Source organism: Urocitellus parryii, chromosome 8 (assembly GCF_045843805.1).
Source record: "Urocitellus parryii isolate mUroPar1 chromosome 8, mUroPar1.hap1, whole genome shotgun sequence".
NCBI lineage: Eukaryota > Metazoa > Chordata > Mammalia > Rodentia > Sciuridae > Urocitellus > Urocitellus parryii.
This window is the reverse complement of record NC_135538.1, coordinates 111964142-111986097: the sequence shown is the minus strand read 5'-3', so window position 1 is coordinate 111986097 and position 21956 is coordinate 111964142. Positions and strand designations below refer to the sequence as shown.

General features: G+C 38.1%; 1 protein-coding gene across 1 annotated transcript in view; it reads left to right on the top strand.

Annotated features, from left to right (window-relative positions):
• Dnah8 (dynein axonemal heavy chain 8) overlaps positions 1-21956 on the top strand; it is a 286408-nt gene that overhangs the window by 84799 nt on the left and 179653 nt on the right. Inside the window, exons 24-33 of the mRNA XM_077801771.1 lie at positions 1148-1223; positions 2487-2682; positions 4611-4807; positions 5356-5482; positions 7563-7798; positions 9645-9749; positions 14567-14680; positions 16633-16695; positions 18998-19098; positions 21673-21810. Coding sequence (XP_077657897.1) covers positions 1148-1223; positions 2487-2682; positions 4611-4807; positions 5356-5482; positions 7563-7798; positions 9645-9749; positions 14567-14680; positions 16633-16695; positions 18998-19098; positions 21673-21810 — 1353 coding nt within the window. The remainder of the gene's footprint in view (positions 1-1147; positions 1224-2486; positions 2683-4610; positions 4808-5355; positions 5483-7562; positions 7799-9644; positions 9750-14566; positions 14681-16632; positions 16696-18997; positions 19099-21672; positions 21811-21956) is intronic.

Genomic DNA, 21956 nt, shown 5'->3' with positions numbered 1-21956 from the left:
TTGCATCTAAAATTTTGGAGACCTCCTTGAGCCAACCCCCTGGTTTGCTAAATAAGTTATTGAATGATCTAGGACCTATTCTCTGGCTGCTTGTTTCTATTTAGGGAACTCGAAATAGTAACCTTTGTATTCCAGTATCCCCTGGTTTTATTGCTGCATCTTAAATTTCAGAGGGACACCATGAATTAGAAGCCATTTGTTTGCTTGCTTGCTTTTAGTTCAAAGAGTTCCTTTTAGGAATATGTTAATCTGGGAACCATTGATGTTGGCCTAGATGGCTCCAAGTGAGGTCTCTGCTTTTGAACTCAGAGTCAGTGTTTCTTGTGACCTCCCCCCCCACCCAGTCAGCTTGTACTTGCATGTGGAGGTGTTTTTCAATAGTGACAGAAAGTTTGCTTTTTAAATATTTTTGCTTGGGATGGGGATGGCAGTCAAGGTATAGGAAGAGAGCCAAACTTATCTGCAGCTCTGGGTGTGTCCTTCATTGCTAGACACATGTCTGTATATCTGTGCATGAGGGACACTGTTTTAGTTTTTTGATTCTTATTTATTTTTTGGTACTAGGGATTGAACCTGGAGTGCTTTACCTCTGAGCCACATCCCCAGCCTTTTTATTTATTTTGAGACAGGATCTCACTAAGTTGCTGAGGGCCTTGCTAAGTTGCTAAGACTGGCCTGGAACTTGCAATCCTCCTGTCTCAGCTTCCTGAGTTGCTGGGTAGTGGTACTGTTTTAAAAAGCACTTTTTGGAAAACCTCAACCAGAAACCTCCTGTTCAGTCTTTTAGAAATGTGTACATAACAGCATCTGTGAAGGTACTTGCTTGTTGTTGCTGATCTCAGGCTGCAGCATCGCTGGGCGGAGAACAAGGACTGCCCTGTGTGGATATTATTAAATGGTTACTGTGCAAGAAACATTCAAATACTAGAAAGTGTCTGTGAGATTAACATTTTGCTTCTAATACTGTTAAATCATTGTGTTTTCTTAGCTCTCTACAATTTATGGCTCTATTATAAGTAACACTCTCTGGGGGTAATTTAGTATTTTGAAAATGGGCTTTATTTCTAGTATGGAAACTTGGAGCATAACAAGCTATTTTTGAAATTTGAAGCAAAAGTTCATCAGCTTAATGTCCATCTTATTACAGCCCTTATGGACGAAAGCGGTCAGAAGATATCATTTCCTTTATAAAAACCGAAGTACATCTTGCAATCCCTAATGTGGTAAGTATTAAATACAGTGATATTTTGGCAATGTATTTAGGAAGTGTAGTATTAGAACTGAACTTTCATTTAGAGGACCATCTTGGTCCTATTCATCTTTTTACTTTCTCTTTTACAAAAATAAAAATGTTATCCTTTATATCTATATTAAAAATTACTTCTGCATAGCTCATGGTGCTTTGAAGCCTGGTGAAACAGTTAAGTGTTTGTTTAGCCATCAATTGTTAGATGTCCTACAAATCAACTGGAGTTTTCTTACTTTGGACACTAAATCACTAAAATAAAAGCATCATGGAAGTCCTCACCCCAAACCCACCATTGTGAAGCAACACATGAATGGCAGAATAGAAGAATAAGCTCATGTCCTGAGCACAGTGTATCCCCTGAGCCTTCCCACAGCTTATCTCTACAACTAACCCAGCTGTTTATTGGCATCTGGAACTCCAAGCCACACGGAATGACCAAGATGCCAGGCAGGAGCAGCCTGTGTGCCACCTAACTGCTGAGAACCACAGCCAAGTCAGAATGGCCCCTGGCATTTTGCCAGAAGTAATGGTTGAGAGGCGAGCCATTAAGATGATGCTGGATTGATTCAATTGTATATTAGACCTTTACTGTCTGGTATAGGGCGGCTCTTGCTGCCTCTGGCCCCACTACCTTGGAGTTCCCATTGAATTCTCTCGGATTTGGAGAGTGAGTGCGCTCGCAGCCGGGTGGGGGGGAAGTTCCTGTTGGTGTGTGGTGGGTTCCTGGAGGAGCCACGTGGGTGGCGTTTGGGAGAGTTCCCAGGGAGTGTGCACGGAGTGCTATGGGAGTTCGGAAATAAAGTTTGTTCCTGCTTGAGTGGCTCCTGATTTGTGCCCAGCCAGACTTCGGCACCTAACTTCACATTTGCATGGCTCAGCCTCCTGAAGGTTAGCTTCTTAGCTTATCTGATGCAGTTCAAAGAGTCAAGGTCACTATCTAGCTACCTCCGGTCATTCTGGTCCATGAACATTCCAACGTGTAATTCACATTTCTCGGCTGCATCTGGTCATGCTCACAGGGAGAGGGTGAAGAGGACTACATTTGACCTTTTGGCTGGCAGGAATGGATGGAATGGGAGAACTTCAGGATGGAGAAAGTCTGCAGCCCATCCTTAAAGAGGCCTTCTGTAGGGCCAGCGAAAGCTTTGCCCACTCCATGGGAAACCGGGATGGTGAGACTTGGAGGGGTGGATGGTCTGTGCTGGTAGTATGGTGTCCTGGCTGCTTCTTTCCACAGGTAATGGTTCCCAGTTTGGATGACATTCAGCAAGCCATTAACCGAATGATCCAGTTAACCCTGGAGGTCAGCAGAGGTGTGGCTCACTGGGGACAGCAGCAGGTCCGCCACATCAAGTCTGCTATTTCCAGCCCCACTCGGACCACTACCGACCTGAATCACCCAAGCACAGGAAAATTGCTGAAGAGGGAAGACAGTAAGAAAGTTAAATCTCAGAGAAATAGAATCTTAGGATTGTAACCATTAGCACATAGCCTTTCTGATTCTTCTGTGGTTTGACAACATATAGGTTTGTTTTTTTTTTTAAGGGGGGGAGAATTTTTTAATATTTATTTTTTAGTTTTCGGTGGACACAACATCTTTATTTTATTTGTATGTGGTGCTGAGGATCGAACCCAGCGCCCAGCGCATGCCAGGTGAGCGCGCTACCACTTGAGCCACATCCCCAGCCCAACATATAGGTTTTTAAAGAAAAGTTATTTTAACATGTTTCTTGGTTAAATTTTGCATTAAAAAACTGGTGTTCTTCCATCTTTCACCTAAAATATAGCATGTAGCTATTTTTTTTCTGGTTTTTGGTCATGGATGAATAAAGGTTTTTAATCACTGTTCTATTAAGGTAGTCTGAAAAATTAGTTCATCTTAAAAGTTAAAAATTGAAGTAAACCTTAGCACTAATTTTACTTTCAGCATGATATTTGGGCTGTATTATTAGTAATAGCCCCAAATTGTTAACAAAACAATATCTGAAAATTGGTGAATAGATCAAAATCATATGGTTTACTTATATAGTGGAATTCTTCTTAGCAAGGAAAAGGATTGAACTTCTAAGGCACATCCCAACATTAGTTAATTAAGCCAGTGTCTTGTATTTTCTTTTGCTTCAATTCTGATTAAATATCAGACACAATAAAGGAGCAAATGGGCTTACTGAGGACTGTGGTAAATCAGCACACCATTGAACTTTAGCTGATTGTAACCATGAAGAAAAATGGGCCTCATACTACAAAATTTTGCCACTTTAAAGAGAGATGCTGGAAATTTAAAGAGAAATGCTGGAATTTCATGTGAAATGTCATGATTTTTAATTGTTAGTGACTGTTTTTTAAAAATTAAATTGCTGCTGGGTGTGGTGTCACATGCTTGTAATCCAGTGGCCCAGGAGGCTGAGGCAGGAGGATCCCAAGTTCAAAGCCAGTCTCAGCAACTTAGTGAGACCCTGCTGGGGATATAGCTCAGTGCACTCCTGGGTTCATTCTCCAGTACCAAAAAAAAAAAAAAAAGTAAATTTCTGTACAGGCCAAACTAAAGTATTAGTAAAGACTCTTCTTGGTGGATGGAGAATCTTTGAGGATTTCAGTCAAGGCAGTGACATGATCAAATCTGTGTTTTGCTGGAAGATGTTTATAGCAGTAGTTAATTGTTTTGCATGACCTGTGTGTACCAGATGCTTCATTGACTACAGACAGGATCTGTCTTGCTTAATCTTCATGAGGGTTGTCATGAAGATGAAATAACTGGTCCAAGGTCATTTGGGTAGTAAATGTGGTCTCTCTCCTTCAACCACTGTGCTCTTTTCTAGGGTAGCAGTAGCAATTCCAATTCTTTTAAATTTTCCTTGAAGGACTTTTTAAACTTTTTGGTTTTGGTGCTGGGGTTGAGCCCACAGGTGCTTAACCACTGAGATATAATTTCCAGCCCCCCCCCTTTTTTTGAAGACAAGGCCTTTCTAAACTGCTTAGAACCTTGCTAAATTGGCCAAGCTGGCCTTGGACTTGTAGTCCTCCCGTCTTGGCCTCCTGAGTCACTAGGATTACAGGTATGTGCCACTGTACCTGTCTTAATTTCAGAGGGTTTAAATCAGTGTCTTCTAGTTCTCCCCTTGAGTAACACATTTTCTCCAGGTTAAAGAAATATAGACCTCAAAATCTGACACAATAGATTGAGGAGTGAAGACAGCAAGACAGTATCACCCAATTACTTGGAACAACTCTTAATTATTTGGAGAGAGTGCCTTTAAGAAAATAGATTTTTTTTGAAGGAAAAACCCTATGAGTACTAAAATTGATAATATTTAAAATTGAACACAGAACTTATCTAGAGTGTGAAAACCTCTACTTTCAGGATCTTTTGAAGAGATTATTCCTGCGAGGAAGTTGAAGAATTTTTACCCAGGGGTGGCGGAGCACAAGGATATTTCCAAGCTGGTCCTCCTGCTTTCTTCCTCTGTGAATTCCTTAAGAAAGGTGGCCCAGGAGGCCCTGCAGGACTTTGACAAGTACAAGGCTCTCTGGACAGAGGACCGAGACATGAAAGTGAAGGTGTATTTCTGCTACTTGGGATGTTGTTTGTGCTCTGTTGGTCTCTTAATGCTTGACAGTGGTAACGACAGGAACTCATGAGCAGAGGCTCAGAACCCATAAGTAACAAGCACCTGACCGGTTGTGGCTGGTGGTAATTCTCCCAATTAATTGTTGGAGGCAATTAATAATAATGAGGCTCTGACAGATTTCACTGAATTCCCTTAAAAACTGAGTGCTCATTGTGTGCCAGGCACTGTCTAGAGGCCATGTATTCAAGTGTGTGTCACTTTTATTTAGACCTCACTGACTGGGTCTAAATAGACCTAATTCAGGAGACTTAAGGAAACTTAAGAACTCTGAATAAAACTGGTTATTCACCATGGGGTGTGAAATTCCTTCACTCTCCCAGGACTACCAGGATATCCTGTTCTTTCCCAGGCCACTGGCCCCAGAACACATATAGTATACAAATGCATAAATAAATGCAAGTTTTTAATTTAGTGATTACAAGTATAAGATTGATACTGTTAAGAAAATAAATAAAAATTAACTGTTGCCTACTGCAGGAATTTTTGGCTAACAACCCTTCTCTGACTGAAATCAGATCAGAAATTCTGCACTATGCGACTTTCGAACAGGAGATTGATGAGTTGAAGCCTATTATTGTTGTAGGTGCACTTGAATTGCATACAGGTAATTAAATTTTTTTTAAAAAAATTTTGTAATGTGATGTATTTGCATGTTCACATGAAATGCTATTTTAGAGCAAGCATCTATGAAGTTACCTTGGAATCATGTTATAAATATTAAATAATTCCAGACCATCCGTATTCTTCACATGCATGGACACATTGCGTAGGTGGATTCCTCAGCTCGCTATAGAACAACTGAAACAGCAGGTGACACTCTCTTTTAGGTTACTGTGAGGAGGGTGTGCATGAGATAAGGGTCAAATCAGTTTGAAGTCCCTTGAGAAGTCCACCATCCTGGGATGATGTGACAATCATTTAAGTATGTGAGATACAACCCCGAGCTGACTATTGCTTACTATGGTGAGGGAGCGCAGTGATGGTCAGGCACACTGTCCCCAGAGGACTGACCAATGGTCTCAGCGTGGAGTTCAAGGATTATGGATCTAGGTTAAGGTCATCTGTAAAAGGATGCTCACCTACTCAGGTGAGACCTGTTGGTTGGTTGGTTGCTTTACTGGTGTGTCCCTTTGGATGAGCTGGCATTTAGGAAGGAGGCACCCTGAGTGACTTGCAGACCTCTGAGGTGAGTGGGTCTACGGTTTGAACTGGTCACTAAATGGTTAACCATGGTAACAGGACAATGAATCTGTCTTGACTGTGTGGGAAGACTTCATTGTCAGCTGATATTTATTTTACACCAACTATCCACCTTCTGCAGCTTTTCAGATCTGCCCTCAGGTAGTCAACGTTGACTGTGGCCCTTGGGTTTGACTCCTCAGGTTACTCGACTACTTTAACCTCCCTTTCCTCTGCTGGCGTTAGTGACAGTAGCCACTTCATTAAATGCCTTCTGTGAGACATGATCATAGTCCCTGGCCAACAGTGGGTGCTCAGTATGTATTACATATTATATCTACCAAGAAAGGACTTCATCTGGGGAAGACTCATACCTACTGGAGGGGCTTAATTAGCTGGAAACGAGGAGCTGTACGTTAGGGGCATTAATCACAAGACCTCCTACTGCAGCGTTTTGGAAACTGTGTGTACAGCAAATTTTAAAATTGCTAATTGTCTCCTCATTGTGGTTATGCTGTGATCCTTAATATGAAAAACAGTCGTAGCCGCAGTGCTCTGGTGGACCAGGGTGCTTGTTTCTGGACAGAGGAAACTCAACAGTGGAAAGGTGACACTTGCTGTAAAGAAAGGGGAGGGGGGCTGAATTCCTGGGCCTGAGGAGTGAGAAAAGAGGCCCTGATGGGGGTCTGAGGTAGGATCTCACCCCTCTGCTGTTTGGAGTTGGGGGTGGGGGGACTGTGTTTCAAACTCAGCAGAGCTGGGGAGGAAGGGGCACCGAGAGGAGCAGGGAGGCATGGCTGAGGATTGAGAAGGTAGACTCCAGCTGTTGGGGTTTCAAGAAACAGCACTCCACTTGAACTATGTAAAGGAAAAAAGCGTGTCTCCTGGAGTCCAAGATGCAGCTGGACCTTCAGAACTGGCCAGGCCAGGACCAGGGCCAGTAGAGGAAGTTGAGGAGTATCCCTCTGCCCCTCATTTCTTTTTCCCTCTAACTTTTTCTGTTTCCCAGACCATGTGGCCCCTTCTCCATTCTCTTTCCAAACTCTCAAGAAGGGTCTCTGATTGGTCCATCGTAGGTCAGGATTGGCCTGGGACCATCAGCCAGGGTGCAGGGTATACAAATGCTCTCTCCAGGTAGATGAGGTGGGGAGCAGAATAACATGAAAACTGGTCCTTGGCTTGGAGGCTGAAGGATAGATTTCAGTCCACTGAGAGGGGTTACCTAGAGGAGAATGGGGAATGAGTGAGGGCTGCTAATGGGAGTTTTCCCCCACATGCCTCTTTCCCATGCACAGCTGAGCATCCTCCATGGGAACAGGAATTAAGTCTTCACTAACCTGCGAGCGCATCTGATTTGGACTAACCACATTTCAGATGTTCAGTAGCCACATGTGATTGGTGACTAGTGAATGGGACAGTGCAGTACAGAAGCTCAGATCACACACACAGTGGGTTGTTTCAGAATGCCAATTACATTCTATTTTAATCTTTTTGGTCTTCTTCAGAGCCAATGAAATTAGCCTTATCAATTGAGGCTAAGGCATGGAAGATGTTACTCTGTCGATATTTGAATGAAGAATACAAAAAGAAAATGTCAGACATGATAGCATTTATCAATGAATACTTGAAAAAGTTATCTAGACCCATTCGTGATTTAGATGATGTCAGATTTGCAATGGAAGCCTTGTCTGCTATCCGGGATAATGAAATCCAAATGGACATGACTTTGGGACCCATTGAAGTAAGAAACTATTGCATTTTCCTTTCTTGAAATGCCTTTTTTTTCCCAAATAGAAAAATACTAGAAAGGAGACTTTGTTAATATTCTTTATCTATGAAGTATCTTTCCTGATGTTGATGTCTTTAGGGAAGTTTCAACAATTATTAACAATCAGTTGTATTTAAAGGAATATAAATATATTAATAATGCTGTTCTGTGCTAGACAGCTATCAATAATTCTGCACTAATATTTCATGGAAAAGGATAGCTGCACCCCTCCCATATAATACCAGTATGGTAGGCAAGTTTTCCAAATATCTTTGGCTTTCCTTAGAAACCAGTTTTAGGTCTCACTCATGGCAGTGGCATACCACAAGCAGTGTACTGGGAGCAGCTCACCTAGGCTCAATAATAAACTGTTGGAACTTAGATCAAGAAAGGATGATTTTAGAAAAATGCACTGTCTTAGTTTGTTGTTGCTGCTATAACAAATCACCGATTATAAATTCTAAATGGTATAAAATGACACAAACTTACTCTCTTATAGTTCTACAGACCAAAAGTACAAATATGGGTCTTATGGGGCTAAAATTCATATGACAGCAAGACCATTTTCCTTCTGGAGTCTCTAGGGGAGAGTTCATTCCTTATCTTTTCTGCTTGTAGAGGCTGCCCACACTCCTTGGCTCCCTCCCTCCCCCGTACCCCGTGGCACCATTCCTATGTCTGCTTCTCATCAGATCTTCTCTGACTCCCACCTCTCCTACCTCCTTCTTTCCCTTACATAGACCTTTGTGATTATATGGGCCACCTGGTTAATTTAAAATAATCTCCCCATCAATAGCTCCTTAATTACAATCGCAAAATGCCTTTTGCCCCTTTTTGGTAATCTATTCCCAGGTTTTGGGGATTGGGATGTGGACAATATTGAGGGAGTACTATTATTTTGTCTATCACAAGTATTTTGTGACTAGTATTAGTAATAACTTACAATTTCTGACTCATGATGATAAAGAACTTGTTTTAACATTGATTTCTACTTTCTTTGGAGACAAAGTGCTCCTTCCCTTATTACCAAGAATTGGGGAATTGGCACTCCCAGTGCCTCCTCCCGGTGCCCAGTGCTTATCACTATTTTATGCTTTCTTGACCCATTTGGAGTTTATGCTTCTTGGTAGCTAATGGACTTCATACTTCTACTACTTTTAATAATCTTAGTATTTAGGAATTTTGTATGCTGACCACATATTCCTTAAGATTGAATACATTGTTATGTATTTTTTCCCAAATATATGAGCTTTATTCTTTGGTTGACATTTTTTTGGTAAAGCTAATTGCCCATCCATCCCTTGAATCATTCAAATTTCTTTTCTGTGGAGTATGTCTGTGTCATCATTATTCCTTTTATAGCCAGTCCCTGTAGAGTATGAGGAATTATCTTGTGTAACACTGGGATAAGGTCAAGGGGAGAGACAGAAATTAACTCTAGGGATATTTTATTTATTTATTTTTGTGGTACTGGGGGTTGAACCCAGAGCCTTGTGCATGCAAAGCAAGCTCTCTACCAACTGAGCTATATCCCCAGCCCTGTAGGGATATTTTAAAGGATATCCCAGTGTGATCTGCCTATGTTTCCACCAGAATCACGTAAGTGCTTAATAAATGCAGATTATAGAGGCTGTGATCTGGAGTCATTGTGTGGTGGGCAGGGAGAATCAAAATATGCTTTTTCTACATCTTTAATTTTGAAAACCATTCTTGTAGAATTTTCTGTCTCCTAAGATGTAGGAGTGTTTCTAGAAGGCATCTGAATTGTTTGGCAATTGCTTCCCCTTGTGGTGTTTCTGAACTCACCTCTACTCTGCAGGAAGCCTACGGTATTTTAAACAGATTTGAAGTTGAAGTAACCAAGGAAGAATCAGAAGCTGTTGATACCTTGAGATATTCTTTCAACAAATTGCAGAGCAAAGCTGTAAGTATAAATTTAATTATTATTTTAAAGTCACTATTTAAAAAATATTTCATACTTTAAAAACATAATTGTTTTGTTTTATTTCTTTTTGATTCCAAGAATTGAACACAGGGGTGCTTAACCACTGAGCAACATCCCCAGCCCTTTTTTATTTTTTATTTTAAGACAGAGTGTGGCTGAGTTGCTTAGGACCTCAGTAAGTTGCTGAGGCTGGCTTTCAACTCACAATCCTCTGTCTCAGCCTCCCAAGCCACTGGGATTACAGGCATGCACCACTGTGCCCAGCTACTTAATTGTTTAAATTAACATTTTCATTGAGATATAATCCAATGCCATATATAGAGTTTACCATTATGAAATAGACAATTCAGTGGTTTTTACTTTATTCACAAAATTTCATAACCACCATCATTATCTAATTTTAGAACATTTTCATCACCCCAGAAGAAACTCTGTACCCATTAGCAGTTACTCCCCCTTCTCCCTCTTACCCCAGCCCTGGAAACTACTAATTCACTTTCTATCTCTGTGGATATACCTTTTGTGGTTCTGAACATTTAATATAGATGGAACTATACAACATGTAGTGTTTTGTGACTGGATTTTCACTTGCATAAATTTTCGAAGTTCATATGTATTGTTCCATGTGCCAGTACTTCATTTCTCTTTCTCTCTCCCTCCCTCCATCCCTCCCTCCCTTCCTTCCTTCCTTCTTTTTTTCTTTCTTTCTTCCTCTCCCCCAACCCCTTTCTTTCTTTCTTTCTTTCTTTCTTTCTTTCTTTCTTTCTTTCTTTCTTTCTTTCTTTCTTTCTTTCTTTCTTTCTTTCTTTCTTTCTTTCTTTCTTTCTTTCTTTCTTTCTTTCTTTCTTTCTTTCTTTCTTTCTTTCTTTCTTTCTTTCTTTCTTTCTTTCTTTCTTTCTTTCTTTCTTTCTTTCTTTCTTTCTTTCTTTCTTTCTTTCTTTCTTTCTTTCTTTCTTTCTTTCTTTCTTTCTTTCTTTCTTTCTTTCTTTCTTTCTTTCTTTCTTTCTTTCTTTCTTTCTTTCTTTCTTTCTTTCTTTCTTTCTTTCTTTCTTTCTTTCTTTCTTTCTTTCTTTCTTTCTTTCTTTCTTTCTTTCTTTCTTTCTTTCTTTCTTTCTTTCTTTCTTTCTTTCTTTCTTTCTTTCTTTCTTTCTTTCTTTCTTTCTTTCTTTCTTTCTTTCTTTCTTTCTTTCTTTTGTGGCAGTACTAGGAATCGACCCATGGCCTCCCATATGGTAGGCAAGTGCTCTGCCATTGAGCTATAGCTCCAGCCCTCCAGTACTTCATTTCTCAATGGCTAATGATATTAGGCATCGTTTTACAAGGCCCTTTTATTGGCCATTTGTTGTGTCTTCTTTGGAAAAATTGCAAATTTAAGTCTTTTACTTGTTTAAAATGGGGTTGAACTTTTAAATTAATTAATTAATAATTATTAATTCATTTGTTTATTTATTTTTTGGTGCTGGGGATTGAACCTAGGGCCTCACACATGGTAGGCAAGTCCTCTATCACTGACCTGTATTTTGTTTTGAGACAAGGTCTTGCTATGTTGCCTAGGCTGGCCTCAAACTTGGCAATCCTCCTGCCTTAGCCTCCTGAGAAGCTGAGATTACAGATGTGCACCCCTGCACCTGAGATTACAGATGTGCACCCCTGCACCCAGCTTGTGCTCTTATTAATTGAGCTGTAAGAGTTCTTTATGAATTTTGGATACAAGTACATTATCAGATGTATGATTTGCAAATATTTTCTCTCATTCTTTGGGTTATCATTTAATGTTAAATGATATGTCTTTCAAAGCACATACATTTAAAAAAAATTTTTTTACTTGTAAGTGGACACAATACCTTTATTTTACTTATTTTTATGTGGTGCTAAGGATCGAACTCAGTGCCTCCCACATGCTAGGTGAGCGCTCTACCTCTGAGCCGCAACTCCAGGCCCAGCACATACATTTTAAATTTTGATGAAGTCCAGTTTACCTATTGTTGCTGTTGCCTGTGTTTTGGTATTGTGTCTAGAAAACTGTGGCTCAACTAGGATTTAAAGATTTTGTGTTTTATTATAATAATTTCATAATTTTAGATTTTCCATTTATGTCTCTGATTCCTTCTGAGTTAATTTTTATATATGGTGTAAGGTTATCCAGTTGTCTCAACATTGCTCTTCACCAACGAATTATTCTGACACCCTTGTTGGAAATCAACTGCCCACTAATGGAAAGACTTATTTCAGACTTAGCTTTATTTTGTTTCTATATGTCTCTCCTTTGCCAGTGCAATACTGTCTTGGTTACGGTAGCTTTGTGGTAAGCTTTTTTTTTTTAAGCTGTATAAAATACACATAACATAAAATTTACCATCTTATACTTTACCATCTCCATTTTCCCCCTCCCCTACGCTCTGACAACCAACATTTTACTTTCTATCTTTATCATTTTATTTCCCTGTCTACCCCACAGAAGTGAAATTATAATATTTGTCTTTTTGTGAAAGGCTTACGTCACTTGGCACCCTGCCCTTAACATTTGTCTGTTGTAGCAGGTGTCAGAATGTCTTTCCTTTTAAGGCTGAATAACCCATTTCATGCATATATATCACATTTTGTTTATCCGATAAAGGAGACTGGACTTGCTTCCTCCTTTTGGCCATTGTGAATAGCACTTCTGTGAACACCTGGGTATGTCTTTGAGACCCTGCTTTCAGTTCTTTGGGATACACACCCAGAAGTGGAATTGCTGGATCATATAGTAATTCTATTTTTAATTTTTGAGGAACTGTCAGTGTTTTCTGTAGTGACTTCACCATTTTACATTGCCACAAACAGTGACAATGTAAAGGTTTTAATTTCTTACCAATGTTTGTTATTTCCTATTTCCTTGACAGGAGACATCCTGATGGGTGAGGTGTATCACATTTTGGTTTAGATTTGCATTTTCCTAATGATAAGTGATATTGACCATTTTTTTTCGTATGCTTATTGGCCATGTATATACAGTCTTTGGGGAAATGACTATTCAAGTCTTTGGCCCATTTTAAAATCAGGGTGCTTGTCTTTTTGTTGTTGAGTTGTAGGAGCTCTTTATATATTCTGGATATTAACTGCCTAAAAGAGATGATTTGCAAATATTTCCTCTCATTTCCTATTTTGCCTGTTCACTCTGTTGCTTGTGCCTTTAAAATCCTTTTAATTTCTACAATACTGATAATGATGTCCCCTTTTTCATTGCTAATGTTAGTAATATGAGTCTCCTTTCCTTTATTCTTGGTTAGTCTAGGTAAACATTTGATAGTTTTGTTGATCTTTTCCAAAAAGAACCTTTGATTTGTTAATTTTCTCTCTCTTTTAAAAAAAATTCTCTATGGTCTTTATTTGTTCTCTAGTTTTTATTATTTCTTCCTTCTGCTTGCTTTGGGTTTAGTTTGTTCATTGTCTAGTTCCTTAGGGTAGATAATTAGGTTTCCTGATTTGAGATAATTGTTTTTTTTTCTTTTTAATGTAGACATTTACAGCTATAAATTTCTGTAAGCATTTCTGAGGTTGGTAAAAATTTACACGCCATTGGTTAAACGTTGAAAGTGAACTCTGCATTTTTTAATTATGCTGAGAAGTTTCATTGAATATCAAATAAATTGGATGCTGGTGTAAAATTTCTCATTTATGCAAAGTTTTGTCACTGATATTGAAGCAAGACATAGTAGCAAGGACACAGAACTGAAATTGGGGTCATAGTGATTGCAGCTGTGCCACCAACCAAATGGATGATCTAATGCAAGTTAATGACCTTTGTTATTCAATTTCTTCATGTGGTCATTTAGAATATTCATATTTTTTATATGTGGTTGTAAGGCTCACTTGAAGTAATGCATATAAAATACTCATATTTATTTAAATACATATTCAGTATTGACTAATTGCTTGCTTTGAAAAATGCTTTCTGGCAAGTGAGCCATAGAAAGGAAACAGGGAACTCCCCACTGAGATTGAATGAAAGCCAGTCTGCTGCTGCTGGGATCACTTGGTTGATTCTTCCATCTTTTTGACTCTTGGCGTTAAAGCCCCTGGCCTATCCTTTAGTAGAGATACACTGTTCCGTACTACACTCATCATTAAACTGAATGTAGTGTATGTTCCAACCTATATATAAATGATGATTTTGAGAGTGGTTAAGAACAGGGTCCCAGGAGCTACACTACTGGGTTTTGAATCTTGACCTTGCCTCTTACAGTGCTGGGATCTTGGGAGAGCTACTTAGCCTCTCTGTGCCACAATTTTCTCACCTGAAAAAAACGGATATAATATTAGCATGGTAGAATTCACTGCCAGGATTGTTGCCAGGATTGAATGAGTTAATGTGAAGGATATTTGTAATGTTTTTTATATGTAAAGTAATACCACTTTCTTTGAGGAAATTGCTCCAAGCTCTGCAGCCTTGTGAGCCTACTAGAAATTGTTAATCCCAGCTGTTGGTGTGGCTCTAGAGACAGCATGTGACCTAGACTGGGTCTGTCATAGTAACCCTTTTCGTGGCCACAGCGATGGCCTGAGCTAGGTCAGAGAGCTTTTTCCAGTTACCAGTTTCAGAGAAAAATGACTTAGCCTCTTGGATGGCAAATGAGAATAATTTGAATCTCCTGTAGGCACACATGGGCTGTTGATATATTTTATTACAAGAGAACAGAGACATCCCTGTTCCTACAGGACACCTGTGAGAAAAGACACTTGCTGGAATAGAATTGCAGTTTTCCTTTTTAAGATGTGACTTTTACTCTCATGTCAAATATTCTTTTTCGTTCCAGGTGTCTGTACAAGACGAACTAGTTCAAGTGCAGCCAAACTTTAAAAGTAATCTACTTGAGGCCGTGGAAGTTTTTCGTGAAGATGTAGCAAACTTTTCAGAATCTTATGAGCAGGTAATTTAAAAATTAGCTGTGCTGGGTGTTAAAATGTTCTGTGATGTGTTTGTCTGAAATGAACGGGATGAACCCTGAGAAATAGGTCCGTTGTATTTAAACAGTGATATCTGTATATTGATAGCGGTCTGAAAAAGAGGATGGTTATTCCTTTAAGCATGTTTTCCAGAGAAAGAAAGCAGATCTGACAGTTACAAGGAGGAAACCACACTGGAGATTGTGGAAGGAATCTGGTTTTGCTCTTTGTTAGGGCTGGAATTCTTGGAGATTTCCATGTAGATCTATTACCAGGTGGGAAGGCTATCAGAGACTATAAACACTGCAGTGCACAGGGCATTATGCCACCTCACTTTGCATTGTCACTAACTCTTATAAAACCAGAAGGTCACTGAAAATGAGAAATCAATGTCATTCCTGGCCAGTCCCACAGACTGCTCAATCTCGTATTCTGAATGATAATGTGGACTTCCTTAAAGTTGAACTCAAAAGTTGGTTATAGTTTCCTAAATTATTCCACTTCTTTTAGTGGTCACAAATGGATCTGAATGCAAAAAAAAAAAAAAAAAAAGATTTAAACCCTCAGTGCTACTTAACATAACACCTTTTTAGTAACACGCACTAAACTTAATCTCTTTTAGTTGGATTAGTCAACATTGATTGGTCCTGCCATTCTATTGTTAAAAATATTAAAATGGAGACCAGGTCACAAGAATCTCTGAGCACACACAAAAACCATTGGGCATCATAAGTGACCTTAACCTTGGTTGCTTTACAAACCCAAGGGAAACTCAACCTGAACTATTTCTTATAAATGTCTCTATTAAAGAAAAGCAAAACTTAAGCTGAACCAATGAGAAGTTTATAATTATGAATTTATAATTATGTAAATAGGGAATTTCCAGCAGGTGGACTAAGGGAAGCAACCAATCAGATAATTTCTTGCTATCATTCCATATTCATTCTAGAAAAGCTCCTCCCTTAACTGCAGTGGGGCCCCTTCTGGTTTGGAATTGCCTGATTCACGAAACAAACAAACACTTTAAAATTTTTATGCCTCAGTTTACCTTTTAAACACTATTATATTGGTTTATTATTTAGCATTTCTACAACATTCATGATTGTACAGACCACATGGATATCCTCAGTACTCTTCATTTTCCCATAGAGAATCTTCTTTGTTCTTTAATCTGTCACTACGTAAGTAGTTGTTTCATTTCTTTGCCTTTTTGGGAAACTATTTTTGGGGGATTGTTTTGCGAATGGTTCCTGGCTACCAGAGACTGCCTTCCACTTCTTCCACATATTCAACCTCTATGTGTCTCAGTTTCCATATTTGGCTGAACATTTAGATTCCACATTGTTTTGAAAAAATAGTTTTAATTAGTCATACATGACAGTAGAATTTATTCACTTTGATATATCATACATAGATAGGTATAATTTCTTATTTTTCTGATTGTACATGTTGTAGAATCACATTGGTCATACAGTCATATATATACATAACTGTGTTAGTTATTCTGATGAACCCCACATCATCATTTATCATCATAAGTGAAACTCAGAAGAGCTCTTGTGGTACACACTTCATACAGGATGTGTTTCTAGTTTTCCTCATCTTTTATTAACTGTGTGAAGGACCTTTAAAAATGAAAAGAGGCTGAAATAATGAAATGTTCTGAAATTGAGAGTGGTCATGGTTGCACAACTCTGAATGCACTAAAAACCATTGAATTGTACACTTTGTGAGTGGGTGAATGGTTTAATATGTGAATTATATCTCAATAAAGCTGTTCGAAAAAAATGAATAAAAATTTCAAGTACAGGACAAAATTAGACCATTTAAATGAAAAATAATGCTTATTTCTTTAAAAGAAAAGACTAGCTGGATCTGGTGAATAGACCAATGATCTTATTAAGAATGAGAATGGAGATTATATTATTTCTCATAGGAAGGACCCATGGTTCCAAATATACCACCCCAAGAAGCCAGCAACAGGCTACAGATATTTCAGGTAAAACCACACTTATTTGTTACATTGACAGAGTGTTCTTTTTAAAGATGATTGTAGGGGGAAATTTATGTTTTATCTTTTCATAAGAAAGTTAATGTTTAAAGTACATTCAGGTTTTAATTATACCATAATCTTCTAAAGGATGTGATTCATCTCTTCTCTATGATCCTCGAGGCTCTTCTCCACAGAATTTCTCTCTGTATTTTTAGAGAACGAAACTCTGAATGTGAACTTAGTAATATTTTATTCTACTTCCAAGAATCTCATTTGATAAATTAACTGATAAAATTATAGCATAATATAGCATAATATAAATTATAGCATAATATAAATTATAGCATAATAAAATGTATCAGCATAAGGTTATATATTATATAAATGTATAATTTATATATTATATAAATGTATAAGCATAAGTGGGTTTCCCGTCTTCCCCTCACTCCATTGTCTGGCTTCCTTTTATAGCCATGACTTTCAACTCTCCTGTTCAGGACAGCGTGGTAGTCATTGCATCAGGCCAACCCATCACTCTGTTTTTTTGCACTCAGATTGCTGAGCACATCTCAAGAAAAATAACACACCCATTTGGACTATTGTTTTGAAAATTCATAGATTCTTCTGTAAATTAGCCAGTCTGGAGCATCAGGCAATTCTCTTGTTGTTGTTGTTGTTGGTACCAGGGATTGGAACCAGGGATGCTTAACCTCTGAGCCACATCCCCAGCCCTTTCTATATTTTATTTAGAGACAGGGCTCACTGAGTTGCTTAGGGCCTTGCTAAGTTGCTGAGGATGGCTTTGAACTCCTGATCCTCCTGCCTCAACTTCCCAAGGCACTTGGATTACAGGTGTGCACCACTGTGCCAGGCCAATTCTGTTTTTTTTTTTGTTCCATTCTTTTTTCTGTTTTCTACTGTGACTGAACAACACCTTTATGTTCGTTCTCTTTACATTCCCAGTCCCACTTGCATTCTCAGTAATTTGAAAAACATTAGCAATTTACTGGCTCCTGTGTGGCTTTGTCAATAGAAATTTGATGAAGAAATGGTTCTTACCTCTAAACTGCTAAGATCTGATAGATAGTAAGCTAGAGGTAATTCCCAAACTATATGATGAACAATATAATCTAGTTATGAGAATTTGTGTTATGGAAACAGGGCTAAGGGGCTCCCAGCTCAGGTGGGGGATATTGGGGCAGAGAGAGAAGGCTTCTTGGAAGAGAAGGTATCTAAACTCCATCTTGAAGGACTAATTAGAAAGAGGACAAGCCAGTGAGGCAGAATTTGCAGCTTGAACATAAGCCCAGCAGTGAAGAGACTGGGAGTAAGCAGGGACCAGTGAGCAGGGAGGGTTAGGGAGATGTTGACCCCGGTAACTGAAACCTGGAAAGAGAAACTGCACATAAGTTGGGGGCGGTAGTGGAGTGGGGTGGGGGTGCCATTCTGTACCATTTATGTAAAATGCACATATCCTGCTAACCGGTGAATTACTTCTGTTTGCATTTATGCTTTGAACAATGTTAATGTTTAACATTCCAAATATATAACCAAATTCAAATTTGAAAGAAAAAAATCGAAATATGAGTATTGACTTTGCTGATTTAAATTGTTAGAATTATTTCAAATAGTGTTAAAATTGATTCTTTGGTTTTACAGACTGTTGCATGAAGAGAAAACAGGTTGAATGGATTATACTAGTACTTTTTCCTTTTTCCTGATGGTACTGGGGATTGAACTCAGGAATATTCTACTACTGAACTACATCTCCATCGTCCCCTCCATTTTTTCTTTTTTTGTGGTTGAGACAGGGTTTCACTAAGTTGCCCAGGCTGGCCTTAGAACTTGTGATCCTCTTATCTCAGTTTCCTGACTAGCTGGGATTACAGGCATGTGCTACCTGAGCCAAACACCCCTTACTCATTTTTAACCCTGCAAGAGTAAGAGATCACCAGTCTTTTTTTTTTTTTTTTAAGTGACCAGTCTTAATTAGTACATTAGCCTTTATCATGGATTTTCAGGTGTCTATATTAGAACTTGAAATATAGATCTCCTGGAGACCACTTAATTTGTTAAAGAAAGAAATTTATAAAATGGATGCTTTTAGAATGTTTGAAAGCTAACTTTCTTAAATGCTCAACTTTCCTCTTGTAGCCTGGTGAAGTATGATTTTGCTTCACCAATCCTTGTTTCATAGACACTACTAAATAAACCTCAACCTATCTTTTAGCTCAATTATGATAAAGTTTACTTTAATGGGATCTGAATTAATTACATTTTAGTACAAATTTAGCAATCTTTGTTATAGGCCAATTTTGATGATCTGTGGAGGAAATTTGTCACGTATTCATCAGGTGAACAACTTTTTGGATTGCCTGTGACTGACTATGAGGTTTTACACAAAACCAGGTAAGTTTAGAAAATGTTCAAGTCTTACGTACTTTCATTTAATATTTAAATAATTAAATACTTCCTGTTAGAAGAGTCACATCACTGACAAATCCTTTATCATGTGGACAACAATATGACTTGGAACACTCCTAAATATTCCTTGTCCTTACTCCTTTTTTTTTTTTTTTTTTTTTTGGTACTAGGGATTGAACTCAGGGGTGCTTAATCACTGAGCCATATCCCATCCCTTTTTGCATTTTTTCTTTTGAGACACTAAGTTGCTGATGACCTCAATGAGATGCTGAGGCTGGCCTCCTGCCTCAGCTTCCCAAGCCGCTGGGATTATAGGCTTGTGCCACCACACCCAGCTTGGCCCCACAATTCTTGACCTATTAGACACACAGTGTTCATGTGCAGAAGTTATAAGGAAGTAGAAATAGATTGCAGAAATTCTAGGCATGCATGGCCTAAAGTTAGTTTATTCTTTACTTTTTTTTTTAACTAGTTGTGAACAATGTAAGTAATTTGTGTAGAAGTGTTGCAATTTTGAATAACTTTAGTTTATTTACAGGAATAACCTTCCTCAACTCTTTTACCCTTCTTACTGCACTTATGCTAATGGAGGTGTAGAATTTATTGAAATCAATGGTGGAAGAACTTAGTTGATTTTAAACAATAGATCTAGGATGTAAACAAGTATATTTTTAATAGAACTTTAAATATATCTTTCCTCAAAAGGGACATTAAAGCAGTGCTATTAACTTATTACAGACTTGACTTTAGAAAAGAGCTTAATGTTAGTCATAGCATAAAAATTTCACCATAAAATAGGCATGAAATTTTCTGAAGATAAATGTGTTAGCTGTATAGAGTAGATGGTCTGCATTCTCTCTCTAAAACAGTTGATCTTCGAATTTAACCCCTTAACCAACTGTATGAGAATTGCAGATGGCTCATATTATTCAATTGGGGTCTCTGGGATTGAGTCCTGGGAAATTTGTGCATTTACACCTTCTCTAGGGGATTCTAGGCATCCTCAGTGTGAGGTTCAGAGTACTAACCTTCAGTGTAACAAGAAAAATAATCATCACCACTTAACCGTCTGGACCAGTGGATCACTTTTTATTTTGGTATTTTAAAATAATTGCATACATAATTTATAGAAGTCAGAATAACAGGATGATAAAAAGACACTTTTAGTAGAGAATTTAATAAGATCTTAAACACAGTGAACCCAAACTTGTGCTCCATGATGTCCTGGTTTGAAGATAAACACAAAGCAGAGGCCATCATTTAAATACAGCTAGCTCTCATGCATGAACCTGGGCAAACCCAGCGGTAAACACTGATTCGAGCTTTCACATCCATCTCCCATGGATCTCTCGCTGAGCATTCCTTCTGATTTTTCTAACACTTGCAGTGTTCAAACTCAAGACTGTTGAAAACTCAGACATTTGTAATTTTGTTGAAGTGAGGGCTGTCTCCTTCTTTGCACTATAAATACAAACTACTTTTAAGTTTGAATGATCAACTTAATGAACATTTTCATTTCTACTTCATCTATTTCCTTTGAATATACTTCTGCCCTCAACACTTGTCCACTTATGAAATGTATCAGATGAAACTACACAAGCATTATTGATATAATGAGAAAACACTGTTAAACTTATCTCCTTCACAAAATGGGATGGTCCAGTTCTTGTTGCCTGGTGAGGTCCTTGCCCCTGATAAAATTTGTTGTTCAGTCCTAAATTATGGTTTCCTAAAACTCATCTGGGTTATCATCCTCTGAAGACTCATAGTCTGAGATGTCACTTATGCAATTAATTTCACGCTCAAAATTAGAGTGTAGGTGTGCTTTCTGCCCCTTTTGTCCTTAATGATTTGGAAACATTTTTTTTTTGTCAAATTCTTCTGTTTGATGCTTTAGGAAGAAAATGGGAAACTGAATTCTTAGCCATATTAAGAAAAAGCTAAGCAAGCAAAAGACTACAAGAATGTTGTCTCCAGAGTTCTGTTTTTGTGCTTTTTTGAAAGATGATGTAGCACTTTGAGAAACAGGACAAGAAACCCAAAGAATGATGCAATAGTGATTTAAACACTATCGCATCATTATTTGGGAGATTTCATCATTCTTATTATTTTAGTCATATTTAGCATAGTTGGGAATAACTAGTGAGTAATAATGAATTAACTTGTAGGTTTATGAAAAAAAGTAAATGAAAAGAATTGGAAAAATAAGATAATTAAGATTGTAGTGTGTGTTTTAGATTTATAAAAGGATCCCAATTTTTCCTTTACAAATTTACCAAATCATTTGTCAATATCAAATAATGGTATTATTTTGAACATTTGAACTTGACCTATTATTATTTTTATTTACAGTACAAGGCAAGACATGCTAGGCCAGAGCTCTACCACTGAGCTACATCCCAGCCTTTAAACTTGACATTATATATAGAACTTTAACAAAAATTTTGAGCTGAAAGCCTAGAGAGTTGTATGCATTTCTTGTCTAAGAGACATTATGCACATAATTTTGATTGTATGAACTCTGTGCATCCATGATGACTTAATTATTTTGTTCTCCAGAAAAGAACTCAACTTGCTGCAGAAGTTATATGGACTGTATGACACCGTGATGAGCAGTATTAGTGGTTATTATGAGATACTTTGGGGAGATGTAGATATTGAAAAAATCAATGCAGAGCTGCAGGAATTTCAAAACAGGTGAGCTCCAGTTGAATTAGCTTGTCTTTTTATTGTGCTTATCTCCTTAGTCTCCTATGGATATTTCCAAGACTCACTTCTTTTCTGTGTGTACATAACACCTTCCTCAAAGAAATGCACAGATGATGAAGTTTTTTTCTCTTTCT